The 26,085-nt window shown below is 42.6% G+C and overlaps 1 protein-coding gene across 1 annotated transcript in view; it reads left to right on the forward strand.

The window, feature by feature from the left end:
• alk (ALK receptor tyrosine kinase) overlaps window positions 1-26,085 on the forward strand; it is a 394,873-nt gene that overhangs the window by 338,658 nt on the left and 30,130 nt on the right. The window contains exons 10-13 of the mRNA XM_068338207.1: window positions 3,607-3,701; window positions 11,377-11,481; window positions 18,249-18,414; window positions 20,270-20,417. Of these exons, the coding sequence (XP_068194308.1) occupies window positions 3,607-3,701; window positions 11,377-11,481; window positions 18,249-18,414; window positions 20,270-20,417 (514 nt within the window). The remainder of the gene's footprint in view (window positions 1-3,606; window positions 3,702-11,376; window positions 11,482-18,248; window positions 18,415-20,269; window positions 20,418-26,085) is intronic.

Here is a 26,085-nt window from a genome sequence, read left to right on the forward strand (position 1 = left end):
TTACAGTATTAAAATATAAACAGTATAAAATAAAATCTAAACAGTATAAAATTGAATTAAAATATAAAGCAGTATAAAAAATAAATATATTATATATATATATATATATATACAACAGTATAAAATTAAATTTAAATTAAATTAAATTAAATCCATATTCAACCCCGTGCTGACCTCGCCACCTCCCCCCTGCTCCTCCTGAGAGAGTCATTGTACCCCCTGATGGCACGGGGCACGAAGGAGGACCTCAGCCTCTCTGTGGAGGCGCTGTGTGACAGCAGTCTGCCGCTGAAGGTGCTTCTCTGCTGGGAGAAGGTGGTGTGTAGGGGGTGCCTGGTGTTGTTCATGATGGCCTTAATTTTAGACATGGTCCTGCTCTCCAGAAGCGTCTCCACAGAGTCCAGGCTCAGCCCGACCACTGAGCCTGCTCTGCAGATGAGTCTGTTCAGACGGTCCATATCTCTTTTCCTGGCCCCCCCACCCCAACACACAATGGCGTATGACAGCACACTGGAGACTACGGACTGATAGAACATGAAAAGGAGCTTAGGACAGATGTTGAAGGAGGCCAGCCTCCTTAGGAAGTACATCCTGCTCTGCCCCTTCTTGTACACACAGTTGGAGTTGAGTGACCAGTCCAGTCTGCTGTCTAGCTGCAGTCCCAGGTACTTATAGTTTTCTACCACCTCCACCTCACTGCCTTTGATGATCACCGGCTGTGGAGAGGGAGGTGCCCGCCGGAAATCCAGAACCATCTCCTTTGTCTTGGAGACGTTGAGCTGGAGCTGGTTCTGTTGGCACCACTCCACGAAGTCAGCCACCAATGCCCTGTACCCCCCCTCATCACCCTCCCGGATACATGCCACTATCGCGGTGTCATCGGAGTACTTCTGTATGTGGCATGTATCCGAGTTGTGCTTGAAGTCTGATGTGTAGAGGGTGAAGAGAATGGGGGATAGAACGGTCCCCTGTGGCGCCCCCGTGCTGCTGGTCACCATAGAAGACAAACAGTCCCCCATACGGACGTACTGGGGTCTGTCCGTTAGGTAGTCCGTAATCCAGCTCACGAGGTAGGGGTCCACAGCCATGGAGGTCAGTTTATCCTGCAGGAGCTGGGGCTGGATGGTGTTGAAGGCACTCGAAAAGTCGAAGAAGAGCACTCTGACGGCACAGCCCCCGGCGTCCAGGTAGGAGAGTGTGCGGTGGAGGAGGTACATGACAGCATCGTCAACCCCAACCTTGGCCTGATAGGCAAACTGGAGAGGGTCCATAGCACCCTGCACCTGTGGACGCAAGAGCTCCAGGACCAGTCGCTCTAGGGTCTTCATTACGTGGGAGGTAAGAGCGACCGGTCGGTGGTCGTTGAGCTCAGTAGGGCGTCCTTTCTTGGGTACAGGGACAATGCAGGAGGTCTTCCACAGTGACGGGACCCTCCCCAGCCGCAGACTGAGGTTGAACAATTGTTGCAGGGGGTCCCCCAGTTCCGAAGCACAGGCTCGGAGGAGTCTTGGGGAGACCTTATCTGGTCCAGCCGCCTTGTAGGGACGGAGCCTCCTCAGCGTTGTCGTCACCAGGTCTGCAGTGATGATGGTCTCGGTCGTGGTGGGAGCAGGAGGTTGTGGCGAGGTTGGAAGTCCAGTGGTTGAGGTGGGGCCGTTGAGCTTCGCAGTTCTTGGAGTGGGCTCGGGAGAAGTGGCAGGGGTGGAAGGAGAGGAAGCACAGGAGGAGGGAGCATCAGTGGAGCGGTCTGTAGGGCCAGGAGAGGCCTGTAGGCCAGGAGAGGTCTGTAGGCCAGGAGAGGCCTGGGACGAGGAGCCGGGAGTGGTGGGGGAGCTGAACCGATTGAAAAAGCTGTTAAGTTCATTCGCACGTTCAATATTCCCCTCCACAGTGCTGCGCCCTTTCCCGTGTCCGGTGATGGTTCTCATCCCATTCCAGACCTCACGCACCTGGTTGCGCCCCAGCTGCTTCTCCAGCTTCCTCCTGTACGCCTCCTTGGCCTCCCTCAGGCAGAGTCTCACTTCCTTCTGGGCCTCCCTCATCTCCTCCTCGTTCTTGCTCCTGAACGCCCGCTTCTTCCTGTTCAAGACAGCCTTGACTTCCTTGGTTACCCATGGTTTGTTGTTGGGGTAATACCTGATTGTCCTGACAGGGGCCACGGTGTCCACACAGAAGTTCATGTAGTCTGTAAAACACTGAGCTGCCCCCTCAATGTCTTCCCCATGTGAGCCCACAATAACATCCCAGTCGGTGGTCTGGAAGCAGTTCCTCAGCATCTCCTCTGCTTCCGGGGACCACCTCCTGACCTGTCGTGTTGTTGCTGGCAGCCGTTTCACCAGCGGGATGTAGGTGGGCTGTAGGTACACTAGGTTATGGTCTGATTTACCTAGTGGAGGGAGGGGGGTGGCGGTGTATGCCTCCTTAGCATTAGCGTAGAACAGATCGATGGTTCTGTTCTTCCGTGTGGGACAGTCTACACACTGGACCATAGTGGGGAGAGATGAGTCCAAGGTGACGTGGTTAAAGTCACCGGTGATAATGACGAGCACCTCCGGGTGCCGGGTCCGAAGAGCAGAGGTGGTCCCACAGATGGTCTCTCGTGCCGTCTCAGGGTCCGCACGTGGAGGGATGTAGACGGCCATGATGATGACGTGTGAGAATTCACGCGCCAGGTAGTAGGGTCTGATGCTAACAGCTGTTAGCTCCAGATCGCGGTTGCACAGTGTTGATGTGTAGATGATTAATCCACCTCCTTTCTTCTTACCGGCGGTGTTCGTGTCCCGGTCCGCTCGGACGGAGGAGAAGCCGGTTAGTCGGACGTTAGTGTCCGGCACGTCGCCAGTTAGCCACGTCTCTGAGAACACCAACAAGCTGGTCTCCCGGTAGCGATGATCAGTCCTGCACAGCGCCGTCAGTTCGTCCAACTTGTTGGGTAGAGAGTTCACGTTCCCAATGATGATGGAGGGGACGGAGGGCTTGACTCTCCTCCGGGTAGCGGCTCTAGCTGTTAGTCTAGTCCTTTCAACTCGACCCGCTCGGCATCCGAGATATCTCCGTCGGAGCTCAGCGGGGAAAATTCAATTCAATTCAATTCAATTCAATTGAATTCAACAATTCAACAATTCAACTCAATTCAACTCAACAATTCAACAATTCAAAATAGCAGCACCTGTACAATCCTAATAAACTATACTTCTTTATTAATATATTTTGTCAATTTCCTGCTGATTGGTGATTGACCAATCACCAATCAGCATGTCAAAAATAATCAAAAATATGATTATTTTTGACATGAAAATAATCATATTTTCATGTCAAAACTACACCTCAAAGATTTTCAAAGCAAAGCTCATACATTGTGCAGCAATGCTTGTCTTAAATTTTATGTGCATAAAACTATTTCCTGGGGAACCAGAAAATGTGTGTCATCTCTGAGAAGGTAGAAGAAACATTTCCTCATTGGCACGCAATTCACATTTCCCCAAACGCCAAACCTCAGACGCATTTTTCTTAAAGCCCAATATATTCTTCCTTACATAATTTTGTTCAGAAGCTATCTAACATTCCACAGGCTGTGAGCTTGTAAAAACACCTCTCCCTCTGCAGGTTCTGGCTGCAGTTCAGCACTGAAGATGGGCCTGGACCCGGTTCAGCCATCTCTCTCGACAACATCTCTTTCAGCATGGACTGCTTCTTGGCATGTGAGTACTAAGAAATTGTTGAGTCTGTCTTTTTCACCCTTACTTCATCAGACCTTTGCTGAATTAATGCAATAGTTTGACTGATTGCTCGATTGATTGACCATGACAACTGCAAAGAAAAAAAGAACTATCAAATTAATAATCAATATTGGTCTGCCCTGTGTTCATGTTTTACAGAGAAATGATTTAATGGAGTGCCAGTTCAGAACACTTTTGGGCATTGATCAAATTATTTATCTTGATTCATTCATTTCTACTCCCTTGAGATACCGAGACAGAACATCATCTTCACAGTCCACAGAAATTATTTTACTTCTATTAAGATCAATCTTATGCACATATTCAATTCTATACATTTTCTTTCAGGTGCAGTAATTAAACTTATGGACACAGCATTCTTTATGTCATTGTATGAGTACAATCTGAAATGTCACAACAACAAAAATCTTCCATCTACAGTTCACTGATTGATAGGGGCTTATGCTGCAACGTAGCGCTGCAGACTCATAAAGGTCAAACCTCGTGTTCCCTTTCTCATTATTTTTGAGTTATAATTAAGTCGGTTTGTCAGGATAAAAACAGGAATAAGACGAAAACCAAGCCTGGCATCAGGGGGAAGGAGAGGTTAAGAGTTCCACGCCTCCCTCCATCTTTGCCTATGTGGAGGGACCTGTGGCAGGAATAGTAATATCTGAGTGTGTGTGTGTGTGTGTGTGTGTGTGTGTGTGTGTGTGTGTGTGTGTGTGTGTGTGTGTGTGTGTGTGTGTGTGTGTGTGTGTGTGTGTGTGTGTGTGTGTGTGTGTGTGTGTGTGTGTGTGTGTGTGTGTATAGCTCTGACAATGAAGTTCAATGAAGATGTGTTAAACCGACTGCACCCGGCCAAAACCTCAGGACTCTTGAGGCAGAGGTAGTCTCCCCTGTGCCTCTTAACATGATGTATTGAATGCTTAATACAGAACTGGCCTTACAGAGGTGAATTTCTTTTGTCTTAAGTTTGAAGTCACGGTAGGGTTTTGTCAACTGTCTAGATTTTCTTTAGTAGAAATCACTTGTGATTAACTATTAAAACACATCATTGAGATACTTTTTTCAAAGCCCAATTTGATTGACATGCATAATATTTTCTCTGCTCAGCTTTTCTTTCCCTTTTTTTTGCATTTCTACCCATTTATTCCACAACCAGAGAGCTAATCCCAGCCTTGTCTGCATAATTGTAAAATAAATTGTATAAAATAAGCTCCTTGGCTGATGGGATGTGAGATAGTGTTGTTTCTGCAAGATTGGGACAGAGTTCAAACACTTGACTTAGTCCCAGACTCGTCATCTCAACAAACATCACTTTATGAGATTTATTTGCACAGCATTTTTATTTTTTTATTTTTTGTGGGCATCGCAGAAGGATCATCTATCCCATCTTTGCTCAGTCTCCACATGACGAGTTCTTAATCTAGGGCAGATATCTATTACCTACAGCAACACTTGACACAGTCACATTTTATCACCTATCCATCAAGTTTGATGATGGGAAATGCTGAAGCTCAGCAAAAGACATCATTTCCAAGAGTGATCACTGTGAATGATTAACACGATGGAAGCCTGAGTGTTATGATACAGCACTGTAATATGTTGTGGTGGGAAAACATGCGGTACGGAGCAGTGGCTCAGCCATCCGTGGCCTTTTCCTTAGCTTCTTGGCATCAGTGTGATGAATCGTTTGACATGAGCATGTGCTTGATGATGCATCCATTGCCCTTCAGGTGTTGGGCATGGCTGTCACTTTTATTGTTTTATCTTCACCAGTATCATTAAATTAGTTTATTGGGTTAGATAGAGTGGGAAGTTCATCCTTTTTTCTCGCGACTTGTTTCCCCTATAGTTGATATACATTAATGGTGAGTATCTAACATAAAACTGAATGGGAGTGCATGGTAAAGAGTCATGGAATGCAAAAAATGAAGATGAAAATGATGACAAGTTGACAAGATGACAAATTCAGTTGATGTTATCATGTTACCAATCTTTTGTGTCTGGCTTTTTTAAAAGTATTTAAAAAGTGGATGTTTCATTTTCATTGAAGGTGATTCATTTACTGGATTCCAGTTTTGTACCAGTGAATTTTTATTTTAGCATGCATGTTGTCTGCCAAGGTACAATCAGTAATACAACCACAACCATCTATTATCTTCATTGTCACCTGCACAACAAGGACCAATAAAGAGAGATTCTCAACAATCTATACATGAGGTGACGGGGTTTCTCCTAGGTTCATCAGCAATCCTTTTGTGTACCACTTGCATGATTATGAAATCATGACTAGTAGCTGGAATCAAACAATGGTTTCATAAATTAGCAGACAGACCAGCCAAAGTCTTCTCTTTTGTCATCTCGTCTTTGTGGCGGTGAAAAGCTTTATGAAGCTCCATAAGTCAACATGCCATGAAAAGCTTGTCCTGCATCCTGCACTGGCATCATTTGGAGAATCTCAAAGCTTACAAGCTTACACAATGAAAATGTGATTTTGTGTCTTTGAATTAATAATACAGCACAAAAATGTTTTTTTTTGTGTTAACCCTGATCCCATAATTGGACTCAAATAGAAAAGTCACATAGATAAAATAACAGACTCGGGAATCCAGGAGCAAGGTCAGTGTAATGGATACAGTTGAAGGGGCTTTGATTCTACTTTTGTTTATATGTTGCCATCTCGGACAAAAAAAGCCTCAAAAACAATATTAAAAAAGTTGTTCTGAAAAAACATCACAAATACTTTCTGACTGCATGACAGGACGACTTTTGAGTTGAATTTTCCATCAAAATTAATTCACACTGTCAGCATGGTATGTCTAAGACATTTTGGGTGGAATGCAGGTGCCCCCCCGTCTGTGACTGGCCTCTGGTGGGCTTCACATGGAGTGTGGCACTGTGCTAATGAACACTGACAGCGGCGTCAGTTGTTGCCCTACCCTCTGCTTGGCGTACTTCTGCAGTGGACCTCCTGGGTCCTTCTGCAGCAGTATACCAATAATGCGTCCATGCTGCTACTGTAGCATGTTAACTCTTGCTCAGAATAACAATGCAGAAAGTCTTATTAACAATTTGGTTGGGAGTAAAAAAAAAAATGTTGAATTTCTGCATACATAACACATCAGAGTCAGTGCTTGGATAAAGTTCCTTTACCTCTGTACAGGATCTCTACTTCACTATGGCCTCCATGTAGCGAGGACTAAGATGATCACATTTATTTGAGAACTACTAGGCTAGGAAAGCAGCAGTTGATTTTCTAGAAACTGGTTGTTGTTGTTGTTGTTTTTTTTAAAGCAAAGCTGAGTTTTTTTTTAACTTGTGATAATGAAATGACAAGATTGTTCTGCTCAGAGAAAGTTTCAGTCAAAAGCACCAGCTTAAGATTTATATTTCCCTGTGAACCAAATAATATCACCTTGCTAGATCAGAGTCTAAATAGATTGTCAAGTGACAAAAGAATTAGCGTTACACAGTAGTTATGCAAACCATCAGCTGTTAAGGGAGGCCCCTGCCATATTGTCATAAAGGGTGAGCCTCCAGCTGGGTGTGGGAGAGGAGTGAGGATGGAGAGGAGGAGGAGGGTTTGTGGTAAAGAATAAAAGGATCTTGTCCTTCCCTTTAAACCCTCTAATAATGATGGGCATGAGTTGGTATTACCAAGAAGCAACAATTAGGAAACCTGCACTGATTTATGCTTGGTATTCAACTTATATGTTTAAATAGTATACCTGTTCATCAATAGGTCATCAATACTACAATAATTTAAGGAGTACATACGGCTTAGAAAAACAAAGAAGGTTGAAATAACGACTCTGGTGAAATCATACTGTGTTGCCACCCAGGTTAAAAAGTATGGAGAATATCCAGGCATCCATATATACAACAAAGGGTATGATTTTTTGCAGCTGGAATACACAGGCCTGTCTACAAGTAGAAGTCTTCTATCCACCTTATGAAATGCAAATGGGCCCTGAATGTCACAGTTCAGTGTGGCTGTTTTGTGGTGCTGGGGTGTGGTAGGAGGAGAGGCCGAACACATGGGGGAGGAGCCTGTTCTCCACACCTGTGGTTCCCCTCAACACCTAGACTTGATCAGGCTGATTAGCCTGAGGCTTTTTAATCCTGGTCTTCTTTTTTTTATGTGCGAGGTTGTCTTGCACTCATGCCCTTGTGTCATGTTTTGGAATTCTTGAGTCTTCTTGTGTTTCCTGGATTTTTTTGCGTTGTGTGATTAAAATATAAAGGAAAGTTTCTCTACCAGTGTCCTCCATTTGGGTCCTCATCTTGTTCCTGATACTGAAACCATGTAATTTTCCTCTCAGCAACAAATTCCAGATGCAGGACAGAAATCTTCTCCTTCCGGCTTTTCCCGAAAGGAGAAGGGGTCGCCACTGCAAATCAGTTGCCTCCATCTAACCCTGTCTTCTGCAACCTCTTCTCTCACACCAACTACCTTCATGTCCTCTTTCACTAGAGCTTACGTGCATGGAGGTTCATTTCGAATGCATTGTTTGCATACCTTGAGTATTTACACTAAGCACAGTATAAGTGTTTAGTAAAAAGGCTATAAGGAAGAATATCAAATACATGGATTGACCGAATCATTGTGATCATGAAACATCAGTGACTTCATTTGGGCTAAACTGTCAGAGGTGGCCACTGTTTCCATCTTGGTGCTGATATCATCTCCACAAATGTTCTCTGAATTTCTATATTTATCTCACAACTAACAAATGATTTTTCCGCTCACAACATGAGTCACAAGTTAACTGAGCCACAGAACATTGCATTAAAGAAAGCCACAATACATTCTCTGGACACAGAGTTGAAGTCACTGACTCTAACATGAAATTTAAATTTAGGCAATGAAAACTTAAAAAGGTCAGTGGTCTATGCTCTGTTGTGTCTGACCACTTTTGGCAAAAACACAACTGAATTTAAGGATTTTAATGTGAGTTTTGGTTGCATTGTGGTATGAGACTGCCTTCGAATTCACTATGTCCTTTCAGTATTTTTTCACATTTTGTTTCATTCAGCTGACGGGGTTGCACATATTGCAGCATCTGCAATTTCTCATCGAATGTGGCAGCACTTTTTTTTAAACACAATTCAGGCCAATCTTTTACACAACTGATTGCAATGCCCGGTCCTAATCAAAGGAGTTGATTCATTCATGTTCCTTGAGTCAGCCAGGTACATTTTGGGTCATTCTTGCTTCTTTGCCTTGACTGGAAAGGCTAGGCTGGAGTCCTCCACCTTCTCTATTCTTTCTCCCTGTAGCTTCACTCTTCCATCTCCACTCCTATCATTTATGCATAAACATTGTGTTTTACTTCAGGTAATCTTCCTTCCTCTCCTCAATGCATGCCAGCACCTTATCTTCCTCCACCTGCTCCCTGCTTTCACTGCAGATCACAGTGTCATCTGTGAACATCATGGTCAATGGGGATTCCAGTCTAACTTCATCTGTCAGCCTATCCATCACCACTGCAAACAGGAAGGAGCTCCGAGCCGATGCAGTCCCACCTTTACCTGGAACTCCTCTGTCACACCAGCAGCTGTCATACCGCTGTTCTACTACTGTTCCGTACCATTCTAACGAACTTCTCTGCCACTCTAGTCTTCCTCATGCAGTACCACAGTTTCTCTCTGGGTACAATGTCATAGGCGTTCTCTAGATCTACAATAGATCTTCTCTGTACTTATCCATCTGTGGTACTCTTCCCAGGCACAAAACCATATTGTTGGTCACAATATGGGGCGGGAGTAGCTTAGTTCACTAAGTCATGGGCCGGGGGCTGGAAGTTCCCGGTTAGGGACCTGAGCGGGCCAAAACATTTGGAGTGGGAGCTGGCCGTGGGAGGTGTCAGCTCACCCCCATTAGCAAGGCACCCGCCCCACACACACACACACACACACACACACACACACAAACTGGTTATTAGGGCGTACTTCGAAGAAGTTGCCTTTTGCTCTGTCTTCCTCCGTATTTGTAATACATGCTTACCAGCCCCTGGTGTGTGTTTCTGGGGCTTGTACACATACAGGCCCCAGAAATTACTCATTCCGACAACTTTGTTCTATGACTCATCAACTTTATTCCTCTATAGTTCCCTTAATTTTGCACATCACCCTTGTTCTTAGAAATGGGCATGGGCACACTCTTCTTCCATTCTACAGTTATCTTCCTCCATTCTATGGGTGGATTATATATACAGTGTATATATACAGTAAATATGCAGTGCGCACTCGTACTTTGCGGTTACTGCGTTCCAGGAACCACACGCTATTACGACATCCGCGATTGAGATCGCAATCTATTTCTCATTATTTATGGTAATTTAAATGTTTATCGACCCTCCCCGTACTGATAGTAAAACAACCATCTATCTGTATTACCTTTTCTCACACTCTTATCAACTCTTTAAAGCACTTTTGTGTCTCACCAAAGTAAGAGACAGAGGGAACTGAGCGCACTTCCGGATGCCGTCAGCCAATAGAATGCGCCTATATATATACTGTATGTACTGTATGTATGTGTGTGTGTGTATATATATATATATATATATATATATATATATATATATATATATATATATATATATATATATATATATATATATATATATATATATATATATATATATATATATATATATATATATATACTAGCAGGAACCCGTGGAATTTCCACGATAAAACAATAATATCAGACTTCATACCAAACATATGAAAACAAATTTATGGTATTATAAACCAAGCGCACCCAACATAGCCAAAAATCTACTTGGTGACGTAACAATATTGTGTTAGCAAATCATGGATTGCACTGGGCGGGCATTGTGAAGCCCTAGATGAATTTTAGCAGAATAACTGGAGAAAGAAAGCTAACGTTAAGGGAAAGGCAACTGTTGAAAGAGCAAGGGGACAAAAAAAAATTTAGAGAAGTGGTAGTTCTGTTCGCTGACTACATGAACAGAACTGTATGTAGTAACTTACAGATTGTTTTTGTCAGATGCCCGATGAGCATTTTGGATAGTACATCGATTGTCCCATTACAAACGGAAACCATAGTTGGACAGACTAGCCAACTAGTTGTTCACGTGATTCCTTCTGGCAGATGTGCCGTGATTCGTTGTCGCTCAATTGACAGGTAGTGGGTGGAGTTGGTGACAGCATGAGACTTTTCAAGTGAGCTCATTCAAATATAAAGGTGGGGATTACATAATTTATATATATATATATATATATATATATATATATATATATATATATATATATATATATATATATAATACCTGCACAGTTGGCAGGTAATTTGCCTAGTAGACTTAATTCTGGGAGAAAATTTAAAGGAAAGAGATCAAGGTTGCACAGAGCTTATGATCTCAGTCCTGGCATAGGCTGCAAGCCTGCTGGACTGAATGTGCTTCCCCATCTACAGCAGGACAAAACAGAGACAGGAGGAGATGGAGTGGAGTGGCTGGTTATGTATTTCTCTCCCCCTGTGTAGCCTTCAGTGGCACAGATGAAATAATGACCCCTGCTGGTGGCTGCTTTGCTAAGTGTCATTGTAACAGCAACAGGCTTTCATTGCTGCACACAAAAAAAGTGATTGCTTTTTCAGTGAATGCATTATATTTCATTTCAGCCAATGGCGAGTTTCCACCTGTGGTCACTAGCACAACAAGGCAGCCAATCACATCAACCAAGAGCGTCTCCCCCCCGTCCATTGGAAGCCCAGTTCCAGATTATTGTAAGTGTTAAAACATGGAAGTAAATACAACGAACCTGCTGTTTTCTGTCTTTTCACTTTGCTCACACATGACTATATCTGTTTGCATGCATTGATGATTCTCATTCAAGAATTGAGCAGGTGCCGCAACAATGTAAGTGTGCCCCCCAGTGGTATGCACCATGTCCACAGAGTGGTGCGGGGATCTCTTTTGGCAGTAAATGGAGCAGGACGGGCAGTTTTGAAGTGTAAAATCCTCCAATTTGTCTCCTGAGAATGTCAATGGAGCCGCTTACACAGACCTGACATTTTCTACTTAGCACACCCTCACTCCTGTGCTTTAAAAAGGTGAAGACAAGCTGGTATTCAATTTCTATATTGGATGTCATTCATTACATTTACTTTCATAAGAAATATGCTCCAAAACACAAACCTTAGCAGGTAACATTGGATTGGTGGGGCGGGTGTTAGACATGAAGCTTTCAGTCAATGTGTGATCAATGCTGGGGTTTTTTCTTTGTTTTTGTTTTTTTTTGTTTTGTTTTTTTATGGACTTGAATATTAAATGTGATTCTAAATGTGATTCTCGATTGATCTTGAGAGTTCTTTCACATGCTAGTTTTATAATTGTATTAATCTGTATCTTGTTTTGTCTCTCAGGCAGCATGAGAGACTTCCATGGCATTCATACACTGTTAAAACACAGCTGATCAATTTAGTAAGACAAATGACAGTCATACACTGTGAACTCCGTTTTATGTATTCTCATCCTTAGTGGAAACTAAATATTGGTCATAATTGTCAGTATTTTGTTATCCAAAAAGCAATTATTTAATTATTGAAACCAGGGACACCTGATAGTGCTTTTGATGTTATGTCAAAGTGTCCAAAGCCATGAAAGGATTTTCAGACAATTCTCAGGGGCAAGTTCAGTTCTGTCTGGGTCACAAACTCTTTCATGATTTTGATAAGATATTTTGAAAATAAAGCATTTATTTATTTATCACAAACTGGGAATTTCTTTTTCAACTTAAGATAAGCTATTGATGTTGGTCAAGTTCTAAGACTTTCTAACCAAGCTAGAGATGCAAGTCCAAGCGTATGATAGACTACATGTACATAACTCTGCCCTTTTCATAAGACATCTGCAGAGCCCGTGCATCCTTCTATATCTTGCACAATGAGCACTGTGTATTGTCATGCAAGTGACATGTTGAAGGAAGACATGGCTAAGACATCACGTGGATCTCCACAACATAAGCAGAAAATGAGACGTTGATAATTGTAAAGGGAATTTCCCAGATGTGTTGTGTGAAAATGTCCAACAATAACAAAGGAAAGAGTTGAGTATCATCTTTTGTATTATGTTCAAAACAAACTGGCCCTTCATCAATTCATGGTAGCATTAATATTAGGTGTAATGGAACACCACATATTTTACAAAGTGAAGTCTGATCACAGGTGGTCTGGGGAGTACCACACATGTGGATTAAGCTTCTGTGGCTTCAAAAGGAGACCTGTCAAAAGAAATCACATGTGAAGAGACCTGAGTTGAAAATTAGAAAATCAGGAAGTGTGGAGTGAGAACAAGTGCTCTTACCAGATTTCTATAGCTCACTCCTTATCCCCGCCTGAGGCTTATGGCTAAAGGCTACATAAGCCACTAGCTGCCAGGTGTTACAAAGAAAGAACAATGGGAAGAAATAAATCTGCAGCGTTTTTAAACAATCTTAAAGGAGTACAGTGTTAAATCTGTGGAGGAGCCCTTAAGCCAGAGGGCTTTTACTTACTGACTTCTAATTTAACAAACAGTATCTCTTCCTCTGATGAAAGAACCAACTGGAGTAAACAGCACCCGAGAACCATGACATTTAATGGTGACCCAGTGCTCAAAAGCACACCAACTTGACAGTCAAGGTCATGCTACGATTTCTTAATTGTATTATACAGTGGCTTGTCCAGCAGAATTTCTATGATGTAGGTCACCCTGTGGAACTGAACACAGACCTAGGTTTGTCTCTTCAAGGTCAACATGGACAGCAACAGATCAGACATCAGTTATTGGCCAGGTACCATAACTTAATAATGCCTGTTTGTGGAGCCCCAGGCATAGGGCGGTTTATGATATTGACCTCTAATGCCTGTCGTTTATGGCATAAACACAAGCAGGATTTGGCTACAAAGGCAGTAGCAGTAAAGTTATTTTCATATGTTTACACAGGTAAATCCCAGCTACAATAGACTTTAATGTCCTCAGAGAAAGATGGGACTGAGATTACACTGCTCCTGCCTTGTCATTATCATAGATATTAACTTTGGGAGAAAGATGTCGAACTTGCAGTTAGACTTTGGTCATTTCAAAGACAAAGCCTTGGGTGGTTAACATTCGTCAGGCATCTCTCCTCCCCATCCTCGAGGTGATGCTTTGACATCCGCAGGGCAGGATGGCAACCCTGATGAGGGTTTGGCTCAGCAGACCTGTCACTCCAACAAGGCTCTCTTCTTCCCTCGACACATTCAATGATTAACCTCACCATCATCAACGTCTCCTCTCACTCTCTGCTTCATATCTGGGGCCAGCACACTTTGTTTCATTCTCCCTCCTCATTTGCTTCTCATCTTCGTCACTTAAAAGCTTTCATTAGCTGTCTGTTAGTTCACATTACCTTCGTCATGGCCAGCCTTTGTGTATCTGTCAGCACTCCCTCTGATTTCAGTCTGTTGTCCCTTTTCTTCCCCTTATTCTTCTTTCCTTCACCCTGACTTCACCTTCACTCTTGTCTGTCTTTTTGGTTTCCCCCACCTTCTCCACTGATTCACCACTATTCAGGCAGCATTTCATTTCTCACCATCACCACAATGTTTGACACCTGCTTCTCACTGCTGATTCATAAGTCAAGTAAGGCAAGGAAGTGAAAAAGCTTTGTTTCTATGATTACCTCTCCTGATGGAAAAGGAATGCACCACTAACCTCTGAAGGAGCTCTGGGCCTATTTGTGTTTATTTGCATGTGTGTCTATTCATGGCTATGTTTGACTCAGATTAATGTTTTCAAGAGACACTAAAACGACTTGACACAATTCTCTGCCACGATGCAACAAAACCCCATCATGTTCGCCGCTTATCTGCAAAGGAGACGTAGGATGTACAAGCATTAGCTTCTCAGAACAGACAGTGCATTTTCATATCAAGGTGTTTCACTTCCACTAAACAACAGACAACAACAAAAACCCAGGTTCTGTGGAGTCGGTGGAAACTGGCATTGAATCAAAGACAGAGGAGAGGGTGATTGATGTCATCCCATTGGTTGATAAGTGTTACCTTACAGCAGATGTCTCTGAACACTCCTTGTTGGAGGGGAGTTTTAGCTTTTATGTGCTAAAGGGGAGTCTGCTCGTGAACACTGGCCCACAGCTACTAGTGGGCTAGTTGTTGTTACTTTCGATTTTTGAGGGAGAACATTAGTCACTAAAACAGATATGAGACTGATAACAAGCAGTGCTATGCAAAGCATGTTTTTGTAATTAATTGGACTCTTGTGCTCCATAAGCTTTCTAGTTAGCATTTAGAGACATTCGTAGAGCGCCAGCTTCGATCCATCTCAATAATCGCCGGCCCAAGGAGGACATCTGTCACCAGTAAGAAAGATAGAGCTAAAGTGTGTAATATTATATATTCAGTGTATTTGAGGCTGTCTTTTGAAGGTGTAATAGAGGCTGAAATTATTTAACAGCATACAATTACTTATCAAATGTATACATTTCCTTTGTCAAATTTGTTTAGGGTGGTGTTGTGGTACATAGTGCCTTGGTTGCCTCACAGCAAGATGTTTCTGGCCTGAAATTCGTCCGAGGACCTGGGTGAATTAAAATCCCTTTAGGCATGCATGTGAATGTGAATAATTGTTTTTCCTTCTATGTGTTGGCCCTGTGATGAACTGAACAGCTGTAAACAAATGTTTCCTCAAATTAAGCGAATGCTAATTAAAGTTATGTTGTCCGTTTTTGTCAAACAGCTCAATCACATGGTTAGTCAGCAGAAAGAAAAACAGAAGCAACTGATAAGCAGAATCAGAAAACACGAGCATTTAATAAAATATTGGCCCATTTTTAAATCTAAATTTTAAGCAATTTCACTCCATCAATTTAAAATATAATATAAATATGTGAGAATGTAAAAGAAATAGCAAGCATATCAACACCTTCAACATGATATTTAATTTGATGATTACACAAATATGATAATTCTGGAGTTAAAATTTTCAATTATTAACCATAATGTTATCCTAAAAAAAGTCCCACAACTGTTTAAAATCTGTCAGTGATGCTTTCTGAGACAGTATGATCAATGTAACCCATAAAAAAACAGTAGAAAATACGATTCATCACCAGAACAATGTTTTGATTGATTTATTCTTAAGTCATAAGCAAATTTACTATCACTATATTATTCTCTATCATTGTAAAATGAATTAGTTTTTATTCTTGTTTAATGCTGTTATAGTTTGTATTTTGTATTACCGCTCAAGCAATACATACTGTATGTTGAAAACATTTTCGGTCAAACATTATCAGCTGTGGTGGTTGTTACACGTGTTGAACTCAATATTAGAAATGTGTAAATTCTTATGAACAGGCATGTTGAGATGACCGTGGCCTGCTGATAGGCTTGTCTGAGTTGCTGTATCTGTGTCCAGCTCCTTGAACAAACTTTGTAGTCTTCTAATATCAATGTTCTCATTTACGTCCATTAATTTGGGTAAATAGTTCTAAAACTACTAGAGGCAAGTTCACAGGAGAGTCATACCTTAATCAGACAGAGTTAGAGTCTCTCCAAGGAGCTGTAAGTGTGTGTGAGTGTGTGTGTGTGTGTGGGGGGGGGGGGGGGTTACTCCAGGGTGATTGTACACAATGCTTATTAGAAAAGACCAGCATCTCTGGGAGCGCATCTTGCTTTGTTTGTTCTGCCAAGAGCCTATCACAGACTGGCTCATAACACCAGTGTGTGTGTGTGTGTGTGTGTGTGTGTGTGTGTGTGTGTGTGTGTGTGTGTGTGTGTGTGTGTGTGTGTGTGTGTGTGTGTGTGTGTGTGTGTGTGTGTGTGTGTGTGTGTGTGTGTGTGTGTGAGAGAGAACCCACTCGTATTGATGGACCAACCAGATTGATCAGTTGGGTTGAAGTGTGAAAATCAAACTGCTCCCTGGGGAGACGGGAGAGGGCGAGCGAGCACTGAAGGCAATTTATAATGCCAGCAGCACTGATGTCAAAAAGTCAAGTTCACTTTACATAACAAGGGTCTCATCCATATCCAGCTACTGAGTTCACCTCTTGTTCACTCTTTAGCATATCCCACCTCAGCTGTAAGTAACCGATTAAGTACAGTAGGATTTACACTAAAACTCTGTTTGGCTTTGGAGCTGTTTCTGCATTCAGTGATGGATTTATTTCAAACAACCCTATTTTTACCTTGTTGTGTGATGAAAATACTTACGGGATCAATTTACTCTAGCTGGCCACAGCAGTGGGTTTGAAAATTTGCTCAGACCAGGCTATTTCCCCTACTATTGTGGAGCTGTTCAGAGTCTCTGCCTTTTTGCCTCTCAAATAAGAAGTTACTGGGGAGGTGGACACACCACAAACAGTCACCAGGTTTGCACTGAATAACATCTGATGTCCAGATTTAGGCAGGAATGTCAGCTATCATTTGACCCCACAGAAGCAGAAACATACTCATATAAGTTTTACAAATACAAATTTAAATGAAAGTAGATACTACTAAACTACTGATCTCCCTGACAACACTATTATGTACAGGACACGATTAAAGTCGTCTTGTGCATAAGACGATGGATGGATGACTGGATGGATCATTAGAAATAACCAGCACACAAGATGAATGTTGTGGTTTTTCGGTTTCTTTTGTTTTGTTTCATTTTGTCTTTTTGTGGCTGAAATATTAACATGTTCAAAATCTTTTTTTTTCTGCAAAAGAACAGGTGACAACAACAATAAGGATAAAATTACATCAATAATAATGTTATTATTATCTGTTCCTGCTGTACATTTCTCACCATAAACATGTGTTAGAACCACTGCTGGCCTGCATCCCATCCGTGAGCTGATTGTTGTCTAACAGCGTTCATAGAGGGAGGAGAGACGGGGTGATGTGCTTCCCTTCCTTCCATCTTCCCTGCTGCCTCAAATCAGGATTTAGTGCTGCAGCATTAAGTCCTTCCACATCTATCTGACTAATCTGGTGCTAATTACACCGTAAAGAACTCCAATTAGAAAAGACAACACAAAAAATGAGGAGAAATGTTTTTCCACCTGTGAGGCTGTCAGTGAGTTCCCTGCCACATTTATAAATGCGGTGATAGCAGTTTCTCATGTGAGTATGTGACCAGTCTAGAACCTGCCTTCCTGATGTGTGATCACTTTCTGCATATCTGGATATTTGGTTTTATTGATAGAGAGTGGAGCGCTGGGAAATGATGAGGAATGAATCTGAGACAAATGGAATCATAATGACTCTATAGTGCACACTGAATATCTGCCTCTCTGTCATCTTTATTTTTGCCAATGTGTGTGTGTTTGTGTGCGTGTCCGTGTGTGCGTGTGTGTGTGTGCGCGCGTGCGTGCGTGTGTGTGTGTGTGTGTGTGCGTGCGTGCGTGCGTGCGTGCGTGCGTGTGTGTGTATGTGTGTGTGCGCGCGCAATGTGTGCCTCTACAACTGCAGCCTCCATTCTGATCCACATGTTTCCCTTTTTGTCTTTTTTTGTTTGTATGCAGCCAAAAAATGGATATTTCAAACCTGTGGGGCTGTTGGACCTGAAGGCCCAACTCCCATGCAGTGCCTCAACTTCTACAGGAACAAAAACATCAATGTGACAGTCGGCACCCATGGGCCCTTCAAAGGCATACAAATGTGGCAGGTCCAGGAAACTGGGACCTACAGGTACAGCTGTTACTGGAGTGTGAAGCCTCAGAGCGTACAAACACCAGACCTCACCATTTTTAGTACAGCACCCACTCTGTTGCCTTTTACACACTGAGATCACACAACAGCGCCCCAAATAAGTCTCTTCTCTACAATAACTTTGTTCACATTGAACAACACAAAGGTTGAATGATGCCACTCCACTTTTCAGTATGTGTTGACTCACTGCCAGCAAAGGAATCATGAGTGTGATGTCATCCTCCAATCAGATGATGGGGAACTCAAACATTCTGTCTTCTCAGTGTGAGAAGGGTATTTCACTTTTTTTTAACATTAATTGTATTCAAACACAGCCACGGGAAAAACTAACAGCACACAAGTCGTGCCCTGAAAACTCTCCTACACACACATGTAACAGAATATGTACAGTATTTTCCGCACTACAAGGCACACTGGACTATAGGGTGCACCTTTAATGAATGGCCTATTTTAAAACGTTTTTTTTTTAAATATATAAGGCACATTGTCTGTTTTTGAGAAAATTAAAGGCTTTTAGTGTTGCCTTATGGTGCGAAAAATACTGCACGTTTTTTTTTTTTTTTTCCCTGATCCATTTCCATTCTAAAGTCCTGTAGTTTGAGCCTGTCTGTTTTCTCTCAGCTCAAACTCCTCTTCAGGCTCACATCCATTACTTTGTATATCAAGCAGCCAGAAAAATATTCACTATCAGATTCTTGCACGAGGGAATAGAGGCATTGCAGATAGATAGATATCATGAATCACAAACTCCCAAAATAAAATAAAAAAAAACACTGCTGTAGCTATGGTTGTGGCTTCCAAAGTAGCTCAACAATCAGCCTCACCACCTTGACCTCAAACTGTGCACACGGAGGCTGGAGGATTAATGCTGTAATATCCACTACCTTGTGCTGAGATCAATATTCCTCCTGTGGCTCTTCATGACAACATGAGGCATTTAACTTGGATTTGACTTGGACTGTTCACAGTAAAACATCTTTGAAAGCTGGAGACCTCCCACGTCAACTCCAAAATAAACACGGACAAACAAACACACACACACACACACACACATGCACGCACCACTAAGCTAAGCCAAAACCTTGTCTTAAAACGCCTAACTAAAAAAAAAACTATGGACAGCAATGTTCACACGTCGTGGAGTTTTAGCAAACAGCCTCTGTCTCCACACAAACTCCAGACTAGCTCTCGATGCAGGCCCAGTGTAGCTGGCAGAGCTGTAAATGAAGCTGACAGACGGCCGCAGAGATGAATATGCGCTCTGCATGTCCCAAAAGTCATTAGGCAAACAGCTGAGGTAACTACTGAGCACCGGGCAGTATTCTTTCTCTATCCACCAAGCATCACCAGGGAAGAGAAATATCGAAGCACTCCCAAAAAACAAGCAAGTTGGTTTTTTTCTGGCAAGAAAAACTGGTATTTTTGAAATTCATCTAAAATATGTGTCTTCTGCTTCAAAGGTGTGAGTATTTTTATGTCTGATTCTGTGAATTTGTGCCCATGCAGACAGTCTGGGACAGTTCTGTATGTGTGTTAGAACACAATGCTTAGTACAAAGATGTTGTATTAAAAATAGCCAGGGTGAAAGCGCTGAATTAAATTTGGATATACTTAATGTTATGCACTGCACAGCACACTGGTTGACTGTTAATAAGCCGTAGGATATTATGAAAACTAAAGAGCAGCTCAAAACAGACATGACATCACCTCTACCAACTGAACTGTAACCACCATCTTGTGCCTTCTATCAGTGGGGTAATTATCCTGCTGTTGACTTTTTTAATGTGTTGCTTATGTCAATGTGTTTTTTTGTTTTTTTTCAATTAAACCCAAGGATCACAGCCTATGGCGCAGCTGGCGGCCGTAGTGTATTGGCCATGAGCAGGTCGCATGGTGTCTACATCACAGGAGACTTCCTGCTGAGGAAGGGTGAGCTGCTTTACATCCTGGTGGGACAGCAAGGAGAAGATGCTTGCCCCAACGTAAGTCTTTATTTCCATGGCTGTACCTCTATCCACTAGATCCATAACACGCCATATGAACCTGGAACATAAACATCAGATTATTAAAATGCTCCCGGTGTATGGACACCTTCTGTGTTAAACAAGCTGTAAAAGATTAGCGCTGATAGGATTCAAGAGGCTGAGTCTCTCCCCGGTGTGTTTGTTGTCTACATAATACCAATACAAGATTAAAGTTGCTAATAAATGTATTGTTAAAGGGCTCTAGCTATTAAAAGGATTTTTTAAAGGGTCTTTAGGGAAATAGTTTTAGTAATAGTGGGGGGGGGGGGTTGTGTCAGCAAACAGGTTGGTACAAAATAAATTTTCAGTTGGGCTTTAAAAGGATAACACTGACACTCCAGATCTGGTTTAGATTAATAGAGTTTAGAGGAATAGATGAAAAATATTTGAATGAAAAAAATTGGTGAAAAAAAAGAAAAGACAGAATACATGTGTGTTAAGACAGAGTACATCTATCTGAATGAGACAAACCCAAGTGGAAGAGTGAGGTTACAGGGAGAAGAGATCAAGAAGGTGGAGGATTTTAAGTACTTAGGGTCAACAGTCCAGAGCAATGGAGAGTGTGGAACAGAGGTGAAGAAGTGTGTACTGGTAGGATGGAACAGGTGGAGAAAAATGTCAGGTGTGATGTGTGATAGAAGAGTTTCAGCTAAAATGAAAGGAAAGGTGTACGAAACTTTGGTGAGACCAGCGATGCTGTTTGGTCTAGAGACAGTGTCACTGAGGAAAAGACAGGAGGCAGAGCTGGAGGTAGCAGAGATGAAGATGCTGAGGTTCTCTTTGGAAGTGACCAAGATGGATAGGATCAGGAATGAGTACATCAGAGGGACAGCACATTTTAGAGGTTTTGGAGATGAATTCAGAGGGAGTTGGTTCTTCTCTACCATGTTCCTCCACCATATTTCTAATGTAGCCCAGAGGGGACAGACTAAATCCTGGCTCTGAAACCAGCTCACCTTTATGTCACTTTTCTGAACCACACCACCAGACAACTATAAAGTCTACACACTGGACCTTTAAAGAAAACAGGTATCTAGCAAACCACCCTGAAGGAGCCCCTGGATATCACCACGTTCTAAACTGTAACACTTCACAGCCGTCAGCTGTTTAAATCTGCGATCAAAGCTTCCAGAGAGTTCCCAGTCCTCTCTCTTGACTTTACTTTCTGTTCTGTTGACAGGGTGAGTCTGTCATTCATGTTGCTTTAAGTTCTGCTCTCTGGCTGTAGAATATCTTGCTTCCCCAACTAGATCATAACACTTTGACCAAAGCCCTTTGAGTTCTTCTAGTCACCGCTGAAACCATCCATCATGTATAAACGTTTGAAAACTGAGGTCCTTCCTACCACTGAAAATCCAGGTCAAAAGTTTATCGACCATTGGTTATTGGTACTTGCTGAGATATTTGTTTCATTTATCAAAAATTTGCTGAAAAATTAAACACACAAGGAATGAAAAATACTGTTAATTTTTTAAATCAATAAAAAGATTTAAAACCTTCAAATAATATATGTAGATGTTTAGACATGAATCATAAGATGCTGATCAGACAGTCATTATTTCATAACCCTGATTCCAAAAATGTTAGACTATATGAAAGACAGATGACAGGATGTCCTCATTCATTCAGACTCTTTGAAAACAGAACAAGGACAGTTCTTTAAGGCAGTGGTCCCCGACCTTTTTTGCGCCACGGACCGGTTTCATCTAAGACAATATTTTCACGGACTGGTCTTCATTTACTCGATAATCGTTAATGACGCCAGGACAGCTGTAGATTAATAATAAATCATCCACAGTGGTTTTATGTAAAATGCAGACATCAACAGACAATAAAAAAAAACTTTTTTTCATGAATTGATAATCAACATATTTGTAAACGAAATAATTGTAAGAAATAATTATATTACAAACTCGATTCAAGTGACTGCACTGATGAGGTTTATTTTGAAATACAGTGGTACCTCTACTTACGAAGTTAATTGGTTCCGAAAGAAATGACGTAAGTAGAAAATTACGTAAGTAGAGACACGTTTTCCATGCAAATGCCCTAATCCGTTCCAAGCCCACAAAAATTCAGACATAGATGTTTTATAAAGCATAAAAAAGGATGGAAATGGAAGCAGGGTTATCGATACTTTTTGGGTGATCTCGGGATAATCTGCCCTGACTTTAATCCAGAGCACTGGCGCAATTGTGGGCACTTAATTTAGGGGTAACCTGTCACATGACCAAGACCTGTCAAGCAAGACAGACGCATGCAATCGTCTGTGCGTCATTCCGCACAGACGTCACTTTTCAAAATAAAACATCTTTCAGACTCTGAAATAAATAAAACGGATGTAAATTATTTTTTCTTTCTGTGCGGCCCGGTATCAAATGACCTACAGACCGCTACCGGTCCGCGGCCCGGGGGTTGGGGACCACTGCTTTAAGAGAACAAATCACACCCTAAAACATGCTTGTATAAATAAGGATCATTGAGATCCATCAGTAATGTAGCCGCAAGAGGGCACAAGCCAGTGTCTTATTGTGCCGGTCCGAAGCCCGGATAAATACAGAGGGTTACGTCAGGAAGGGCATCTGGCGTAAAATTTTTGCCAAATCAAAGATGCAAATCAAACCTATGACTTCCATACCGGATCGGTCGAGGATCGGTCAACGACCGCCATCAGCGCTGTTGACCTACAGGGCGCCGGTGGAAATTGGATTACTGTTGGTCGAAGAAGGAGAGGAGGAAAGTGTGTTCGCACGAAGAAAGAGAAGAGGAGCACCAAGAGTATAGGACTGAGAGTAGGGACGTTGAATGTTGGAACTATGACAGGAAAAGGTAGAGTTGGTTGACATGATGCAGAGGAGGAAGGTAGACATACTGTGTGTCCAGGAGACCAGGTGGAAAGGTAGCAAGGCCAGAAGTTTAGGATTAGGGTTCAAGTTGTTCTATCATGGTGTAGATAAGAAGAAAAATGGAGTAGGAGTTATCTTGAAGGACAAGTTTGTTAGGAATGTCCTGGAGGTAAAAAGAGTGTCAGATAGAGTAATGAGTCTAGAAATTGAAGGTGTGATGTTCAATGTTGTTAGTGGGTATGCTCCACAGGTAGTATGTGAGCTGGAAGAGAAGGAAAAACTCTGGTTGAACTTTGATGAAGTGATGCAGAGCATGCCTAGAAGTGAGAGAGTTGTCATTGGTGCAGACTTCAATGGACATGTTGGTGCAGGAAACAGAGGTGATGAGGAAGTGATGGGCAGGTTTGGTATCCAGGAGAGGAACGCAGAAGGACAGATGGTAGTTGACTTTGCAAAAAGGATGGAAATGGTTGTAGTGAATACTTTCTTCGAGAAGAGGCAGGCACATAGGGTGACCTATAAGAGTGAAGGTAGGAGCACACAGGTAGACTACATCTTGAGTGCACGGTGTAACCTGAAGGAGATCAGTGACTGCAAAGTAGTGGAAGATGAGAGTGTAGCCAAACAGCATAGGATGGTGGTGTGTAGGATGACTCTGGTGGTGAGGAAGATGAAGAGCGCAAAGGCAGAGCAGAAGACGAAATGGTGGAAGCTAAAAAAGGAAGAGTGTTGGATGATTTTTAGGAAGGAGTTAAGACAGGCTCTGGGTGGCAAGGAGGTGCTTCCAGATGACTGGACAACTACAGCTAATGTGATCAGGGAGACAGGTAGGAGAGCACTTGGTGTGTCATCTGGAAGGAAAGTAGATAAGGAGACTTGGTGGTGGAATGAGGAGGTACAGGAGTGTTTACAGAGAAAGAGGTTAGCTAAGAGGAAGTGAGACACTGAAAGAACTGAGGAGAGTAGACAGGAGTACAAGGAGATGCAGCGTAAGGTGAAGGTAGAGGTAGCAAAGGCCAAACAAGAAGCTTATGATGACTTGTATGCTAGTTTGGACAGTAAGAAGGGAGAGACTGATCTATACCGGTTGGCAAGACAGAGAGACAGAGATGGGAAGGACGTGCAGTAGGTTAGGGTGATTAAGGATAGGGACGGAAGTCTATTGACAAGTGCCAGTAGTGTGATGGGAAGATGGAAAGAGTACTTTGAAGAGTTAATGAATGTGGAAAATGAGAGAGAACAAAGACTAGAAGAGGTGACTGTTGTGGACCAGGATGTAGCAAAGATTAGTCAGGATGAAGGGAGGAGGGCATTGAAGAGGATGAAGAGTGGAAAGGCAGTCGGTCCTGATGATATACCTGTAGAGGTTTGGAAGTGTCTAGGAGAGCTGGCAGTAGAGTTTCTGACTGGGTTGTTCAACAGGATCTTAGATAGTGAGAAGATTCGTGAGGAATGGAGGAGAAGTGTGCTGGTGCCCATTTTTAAGAACAAGGGAGACATGCAGAGTTGTCGCAACTACAGAGGAATAAAGCTGATGAGCCATACAATGAAGTTATGGGAAAGAGTAGTGGAAGCTAGACTAATGGCAGAAGTGAACATTTGTGAGCAGCAGTATGGTTTCATGCCAAAAAAGAGTACTACAGATGCAGTATTTGCTTTGAGGATGTTGATAGAGAAGTACAGAGAAGGCCAGAAGGAGCTGCATTGTGTTTTTGTAGATCTGGAGAAAGCTTATGACAGGGTGCCCGGAGAGGAACTGTGGTATTGTATGAAGAAATCTGGAGTGGCAGAGAAGTAGGTAAGAGCAGTGCAGGACATGTATGAGTACTGTAAGACACTGGTGGTAGGTGTGACAGAGGAATTCAAGGTGGAGGTGGGACTGCATCAGGGATCAGCTCTGAGCCCCTTCTTGTTCGCTATGGTGATGGACAGGCTGACAGACGAGGTTAGACAGGAATCTCCATGGACTATGATGTTTGCAGATGACATTGTGATCTGTATTGAGAGCAGGGAAGAGGTGGAGGAGAAGCGAGAGAGGTGGAGGTTTGTCCTGGAAAGGAGAGGAATGAAGATTAGCCGCAGTAAGACAGAGTACATGTGTGTGAACGAGAGGGACCCAAGTGGAAGAGTGAGGTTACAGGGAGAAGAGATCAAGAAGGTGGAGGATTTTAAGTACTTAGGGTCAACAGTCCAGAGCAATGGAGAGTGTGGAAAAGAGGTGAAGATGCGTGTTCTGGCAGGATGGAACGGGTGGAGGAAAGTGTCAGGTGTGATGTGTGATAGAAGAGTTTCAGCTAAAATGAAAGGAAAGGTGTACAAAACTGTGGTGAGACCAGCGATGTTGTTTGGTCTAGAGACAGTGTCACTGAGGAAAAGACAGGAGGCAGAGCTGGAGGTAGCAGAGATGAAGATGCTGAGGTTATTTATGGGAGTGACCAGGAAGGATAGGATCAGGAATGAATACATCAGAGGGACAGCACATGTTAGAGGTTTTAGAGATAAAGTCAGAGGCCAGACTGAGATGGTTTGGACTTGTCCAGAGGAGAGATAGGGAATATATTGGTAGAAGGATGCTGAGTTTTGAACTGCCAGGCAGGAGGCCTAGAGGAAGACCAAAGAGAAGGTTTATGGATGTAGTGAAAGAGGACACAAAGGTAGTTGGTGTGAGAGAAGAGGATGCAGAAGACAGGATTAGATGGAGGCAATTGATTCGCTCTGCCGACCCCTGAAGGGAAAAGCCGAAAGGAAAAGAAGAAGAAGATTGAGATCCATCAGTCAAT

This window comes from Antennarius striatus, chromosome 17 (genome assembly GCF_040054535.1).
Source record: "Antennarius striatus isolate MH-2024 chromosome 17, ASM4005453v1, whole genome shotgun sequence".
Classification (NCBI taxonomy): Eukaryota; Metazoa; Chordata; class Actinopteri; order Lophiiformes; family Antennariidae; genus Antennarius; species Antennarius striatus.